The sequence below is a fragment of the Acomys russatus genome, chromosome 6 (assembly GCF_903995435.1).
Source record: "Acomys russatus chromosome 6, mAcoRus1.1, whole genome shotgun sequence".
Taxonomy (NCBI): Eukaryota; Metazoa; Chordata; class Mammalia; order Rodentia; family Muridae; genus Acomys; species Acomys russatus.
Genome location: NC_067142.1, coordinates 37,809,710 through 37,816,545, shown reverse-complemented (window position 1 = coordinate 37,816,545; position 6,836 = coordinate 37,809,710). Strand labels below are relative to the sequence as shown.

Here is a 6,836-nt window from a genome sequence, read left to right as displayed (position 1 = left end):
AGTTGGATGTAATTTGTTTACGAATGGGTGCCATCTTTGAATGCATTGATAGGTTTTTAATGTTCAGCTCATTAGAGGGGGTACTAGGTAGACACACTGGAATGCTGTGTTTACGAGACCTTAGCTTATGTTTACAGCAAGTACTAAGGCTGTGAGATGGCTGGAAGGATGTACTTAACAGTAATTTCGGAATCTTATGTAAACACCAAAAATATTAAGAAGCGCCCCTACCCCCCAAAAGGGCATGCGATTGCTAAACCGGCCATTTTATTATGTTATATATGGGTGGATTACTAACATGAGGAGCATTAGGAATATGCTGTGGCTGTGGGTAATAACCCTGAGAAATGACAGTGGCTGTTTGTTCCCCTAATGCTTAGGTTTGTTGTAACTCAACGCCCACATGACTGACTGAGTCCATGAATCACTTTATTAGTATCATTGTGGAGTCAAGCAAATCAACAAAAGAATGACGATAAATGGTTAAATGTATAAGTCTAGTTTCTCTTAGGCCTCACCACTGTGTACCTCCCCCAATACTGTGATTGCTGCAGTCACAGCCCAGTGCAGAACCTTTTCTCTGTGTTTTGGGAAGCTGTTTGAAAGCAGAAACCATTTCTGATTACTCTGGGTTTTGGCTGATTAGCAGTACTAGAGGAAAGAAAAATGTTAGCTAAGAATGGAATTGTTTTAATGGCTGCTGGGACAGGGACCATCTGTTTTCTTCAATGGAGTGGGTGGCACTAGGTTTACCAGCAGGCCCCATGCTCAGGACTAGGTGATGGAGTAGGTAGCACTAGGTTTACCAGCAGGCCCCATGCTCAGGACTAGGTGACTGACAGAAAACGGACTCCATGGTTGTTTTGTTGTGCCTTTCATTGGTTTTGTCTTTGGGTATTCTGTTTTGTTTTCCTTTGTGTTGGTTTCATTTTTTAAAAAATATTTTATTAATTTATTCATATTACATCTCAATTGTTATCCCATCCCTTGTATCCTCCCATTCCTCCCTCCCGCTTTCCCCTTACTCCCCTCCCCTATGACTGTGACTGAGGGGGACCTCCTCCCCCTGTATATGCTCATAGGGTATTGAGTCTCTTCTTGGTAACCTGCTATCCTTCCTCTGAGTGCCACCAGGTCTCCCCATCAAGGGGACGTGGTCAAAAATGGGGCACCAGAGTTCACATGAAAGTCAGACCTCACTCTCCACTCAACGGTGGAGAATGTCCTGTCCATTGGCTAGATCTGGGTAGGGGTTTGAAGTTTACTGCACATATTGTCTTTGGCTGGTGCCATAGTTTGAGCAGGACCACGAAAGTGAGAAACGGAGGGAGCATCAGCTTAGGTAAGTGCAGGGGAAACTCTGTGAGGACTGGAGGGATGGAAGAGAATGTAATCAAAACATATTGTATGAAAAAAATTTTAAAAACGAATTTGCAAATAAAAAAAGAATGAAATAAACCAGGCACAGTAATGCACTCCTGTAATCCCTTGGGAAGGCAGAAGCCAGCAGATCTCTGCGAGTTCGAGTCCATCCTGGTTTACAAAGTGAGTCCAGGCCAGCCACGACTACAAGACTGAAACCCTGTCTTGAAACAAACAAACAAAAACAAACAAACAAATAAAGTAATTTATTTTGGAAAGACAATAAAATGTTATTTAAAAATGTAATAGTATTAACTTTCCACTGACAATTTTTTTACTTATTATTTCATTTGTTTGCTTATTCAACTGGTTCGTTAGATTTTCAGAGGCTAATATATGGTCAGGAATTTAAAAATTGTTGCATGTATTAGTGGACAGATGAGAATAGGGGTCTGTGTGTGTGTGTGTGTGTGTGTGTGTGTGTGTGTGTGTGTGTGTGTGTGTTGGGGTGAGTGGGTGGGTGTGGTGTGAAGCTAGGGAGAATGGTATCGATTTCAATTCAATGGCTCTTTAAGAGGATAAGGACCATAGAAATACTTGCTTGGTTGAGACTAGCTTATAGTATATGAACTAAAGATGAATTGCAGAAAATTCTTACCTAAAATTTCAAAGTCCTTCTCATCCTGTCATCCTTTTTATCATGATTTATTATGTTTTCAGCCTTCTCATTCTTTGGCGGGAGTGGGGAGGTGGTCCTAGAACTTACTATATAGGCCAGGCCGACCTTGTACTCCGAGATTCCTCTGCCTCTGCCTCCCGGGGGGGGGGGGCGTATTTTTTGAGACATGGTTTCTCTGTTATACAGAGCACTGGCTGTCCTGAACCCTCTTTGTAGACCAGGCTGGCCTCAAACTCACAGATATCCGCCTGCCTCTGCCTCCCAAGTGCTGGGATTAAAAGTGTGCACCATCATGCCCAGCTTAGCCTTCTCATTCTTATATGCCATATATATTTCATTTTATTACCTGCCCTCCATAACCCCTAGTGTAAATTCCTCCAGGACCAAAGTTGTATATTCATGTTCCTGCTATATTCTCAGGAATTCAAATACCGTTGGCATGGGATGTTTGCAAGCTTACTGTAGGTGGTATACCATATGTGCGTCTACTCAAGTCACGTGCCATGATGTATATTGTGTGATTGAAATATTTTTGTATTATTTTTAATTGCAGAAGGCGTTACGACCAGATATGGGCTATAACACCTTAGCCAACTTCCGAATAGAAAAGAAAATTGGTCGTGGACAATTTAGTGAAGTTTATAGAGCATCCTGTCTCTTGGATAGTGTACCAGTAGCTTTAAAAAAGGTGCAGGTAAGATGATTCTAATTGTATAAATCAATGTGAAATTGTGATGTCTAAAAACTGGATGGGGAAAACCACTTCTGCAGTGATTTGGGTCATGGGGTTCCAGTTTGAGAATCCTAAGAATGAACAGTGTATTTTAAAAGCTTATTTTGAAGGTAAAACAGGGTAGAAGTGAAGATTTCCATACCATCTTTGCACAAGGCCCATGCTAAATCTGTCTTGTTCTCATTTTATTACATGCTCCCTCTAATACACAGAAATTAATGATTAGTTTTAACACTACTTTCAGGCTTTAAGCTGTTGACAACTGTTTGCCCCCCCCCCACACACACACATCATCACCAACCATGACTGGAGGTGATGGCAACTTCAAAGGGAGAGTTTCCACTCACCAGACATTGTAGTAGGAGGTCTCAGCTGAAGCGCTGGATCTATTCACTATCAGAAGAAGCTATAAGACATGTTTCCTGAAGTCATGTGATGGCTGTCCAGCCACATTCACAGTGGAATGATGCTGGGTCTGATTTACTCGGGGGAGGTGAGGAGGTAGAGGAAATGAGAGGACTAACCTATGATTGAAGGTCCCCGAGCTGTATTAGAGTTGTTGTAGAATCAGTTTTGTCGGCCAATTTTGTTCTTTTCAAACTTGATCATTTTTCAGCTCCTCTTCCAAGCCAGGCCCTGACCCTGGTCTTCTAGTCCCACTAAGTGTGGGCAAATACCAGGAACGCCCACTTCCCAGAGCCTTGCCAAGTTCCTTTTGTCCTGATGGTGGTCCCCAGCCTGGAAAGCACTTGTCTTTTTGTTTTAAAGTATGAATGGCACCCCACAGGTTTACTTGCTGTCTAAGTGAATTAATTGTTGGTTCCTGCCATCCATATCCCATTTGGCTTATCGCTTGTTCTGAGACCCGATTTCTGTAGAAACTTCTGAAGCCTAGATTTCCTACTTGTAGTTTATCTTTTCTTTCTTTCTTTTTCTTTTTTCTTTTCTTTCTTTCTTTTCTTTTTTTTTTTTAATTTTTAATATGATCCATATGCTTGTCATAGCCATTACAGAGAGTGCTTGCTTAGCATGTGTGAGCCAGTATGCTTGATCCCTGGCACTTCAAAAAAAAAAAAAAAATCACATTTTAAATGAAAGAACCACATGACATATGTGCAACAATAGTGGTGTCCTTATACTGAAGCCTCAGCTTAAGAAGTATACGTTAAAATATTTTTTATTTTTGCCTTTTACTCATTCTTCAGAAGTATCCACATTATAAATTTAGTGGCTGTTGAGGTTGCTTACAGTTATTTGCTGCTCAAACAATACTTGCATAATATTGTTGTGTGGTTTTTACTAGTATGTTCATGCAAGGAATTCTTTTTTCCCTTGTGCCTATAAGTAGAAAAGGTGGTCTGTAGAGCATGCTTGTGTACCACAAGTTAATGCTCGTTTGTTTTCCAAAGTTGGACTAGTTAATTTTTCCTTGGCAGCACAAGGCTGAGGCAAGGGGGTGGTTTTGTGTTTGAGACCAGCGTGGGTTATATAGGTGAAAGCAGTATAGGATACAGATGCCAGTATTTAGGGAACTCATGACTCGGGGGAAGATATTCCTCTACTAAATATTCCTTAATTCATATTAAAACCCTATTAAAGTTCCACTATATATTTGACTACCGCGGCAAAGCCTGCTTAAAACAGTTGTGTGTTAAACCCCGTGGTATGGAGTCCTATTAAATAAGATTTTATAAAATAAAGATGTCAGTCTGAGCTGTTGGGAGTTTAAGCCAGGCTATAAATGGGAGAAGTTGAAACCAGGAAGAGGAATTTGTGAAGCAGACAAATAAGGATTGTCTTCAGATCCTTAGGTGGGGTCATCATCAGATTTCACTGTTCTCAACATGCAGTTCCAAATTCCTCCGTTAGCACCTCATGGAGGGAAGATCTCACTGTTTGCCAAAGGCGGTGGAGGCCAAGGGATAAAATTCAGGGTGTTTCTTGGCTCCCTTCTTGCTTTCCACTGTTGGTGAAGTATGGAAAAGGAACAGGGCCCTCGCTCTCTCCTGTGGTCAGTTTTTAATTACAGAACCTTGTTATTAGAAATTAGAAAGGAGGGGGTGGGGCTACTTGGGAGAGTAAATGCATCTAGATTCTTACAGTAGCATCTGCACTGTCCTTGCCCTTGCTTTGCTCTTTGTAGTTTGGAAGGCTGAGGATGAGTGAGTGAACATCTATAGTTGTATTTCTGTTCAGCTTCCAATGTCCTCTTGATTCTGGCTGCCCCCAATGTGCGCTGTGGACCTCCAGCACTGAGGGAAGTTATCAGTTTAGTTTGGATTTTGTCATTCCTCTTCTTTAAGTGTTGACTCTGTGGTGTCTCCCAGTTTAAGCATGACTTGACTTGGAAGAGACAAATGATGCTATAAAGCTGTACCTAGCTTATTTGATTGGGAACAGTGTTTTTTAAGGCTCTGTGGGAAGAAGTGTATTTGCATCTCAGACATGCTATTGATTTCTGTGATGTATTATGTTCATGTTGAACAAGGAAAACCACTGTTCTTCATTTTTAAAAAATAGCAATCTTCTCTTCTTACAATGGAAGTGCATGGCTTAACCAGGTGACGTTGTGCTGTGAAGACTTCAAACAAACATTCAAAAAACTCCCAAAGAGCCACATACTGGATCTTAAGGCTACGTCACTAGTCTTAGAACTCCATTACTGTTCCTAACTCTGTGAAAATCCTTCTGGAATCGTTTGGCTGTGTAATGTGTAGATGCTACAGTATTGCTTCTGTAAAACTCTGTAATGGAATATTTATAACTTTGCCATCTGATCCCTGAGCTTAGCCTTCAGCATCCTTAAGGACTGTCTTCGATCATGCAGCTCACTTCCGCTGGGCCTTTAAGAGCCTGTGTGCTCAGTTCCAGTAGTTCCCTACAGCTTTGCTGTATCTGTACATGGAAGAAGCATCTGTACTGAGCTCGTTGCTCTTTTGAAATTATAAAGAAATCTGAAAGCCTAAAACACATGGGGACAGAAAGCAGTCTTTTAAAGACCTGTGCCCATTCCGTTACTTGCAATGTGAAGAAGATAAAAGCGTGAGATTTGAAGCATTTTGCAAATATTAGTTAGAAGACTATATAATAGCACAGTAATTGAGCTATGGCTTCTGTGCCCGGGGCCGGTTTGAAGGGCAGTACATATGACCTTTGTTGCTTCAGTGAGTCTGGCCTGGTTAGCATTCCCACTTCCTCACACCCCATTTCTAGGGAAAGTGTCTTCCCCAGGCTCAGCAGTCATCTTCTGTATGGCTTGCTTTTCTCGGCCCCTTCATATCATATTCAATTGCAGTAATCTCTCCCTCTCCAGTGAGGAAGATGGTGCCGCCCTTTTCCCTTGTCTGTTAGAATTTTGTTTTGTTTTTTAAAACAGTCTCCCTGAGACGATCTTGCTCATTCTAAAGCTAAGCTTACGGTATCTGTTTGTACCTGGCTGTGGCATCTCTCTCTGTTACCCGCTCTGTCTCTAAGTCCTCAAATCCCCTCCTAACTTTCTCCTGTCTTCCAGTTTCCTCTTTTAACCCTCTTTTAAAATTCTTAGTTGTTGATCTCACCTATCAAGTGCCATTCAATATTGTTCAGGCTTCTTATTGCTACCTGTTTTAACTTGTTTCCATAACTGAATTTGACCCTAGTTGGTTATTTTAACACATTCTAAAAGGATGCTGTCACTTTACAACCCCTCTTTGTCTTTCTAATCCTCAGTCCTCAGTGTCTCCATTGCTCAACTCTTTGTTTGCTCACATTTAGTCATTTTTTCCAGGTTCTTCAGCATAGAGGGCTCAGATTAGTTCTTGAGAATTTTCAGTTTTTTGTTGGAAGTATGTTCCTTACATTTCTAATGAATACACTCTAACCACAGAATCAGAAGCTCCTCACATCAGAAGGTATACGGTTACATTGCCTATTTAGTCACAGGCCCTATGCATTTTCACCCCACAAGCTGCTTCATTTCATTTCTTCCACATCAGCCTCCCCCCCCCCCCCCCCCCAGTTTGCTTTCTCTGTGTGGTGTTGGCTGTCCTGGACTCACTTTGTAGACCAGGCTGGCCTTGAACT

At 41.5% G+C, this 6,836-nt stretch overlaps 1 protein-coding gene across 2 annotated transcripts in view; it reads left to right on the top strand.

Annotated features, from left to right (window-relative positions):
• The window catches only part of Nek7 (NIMA related kinase 7), a 67,129-nt gene that overhangs the window by 13,299 nt on the left and 46,994 nt on the right, over nucleotides 1-6,836 (top strand). Inside the window, exon 2 of one of the 2 annotated variants that reach the window (XM_051147513.1) lies at nucleotides 2,595-2,735. The exons of the other annotated variant lie outside the window; for it this stretch is intronic. Coding sequence (XP_051003470.1) covers nucleotides 2,595-2,735 — 141 coding nt within the window. The remainder of the gene's footprint in view (nucleotides 1-2,594; nucleotides 2,736-6,836) is intronic. 2 annotated transcript variants of the gene reach the window in all.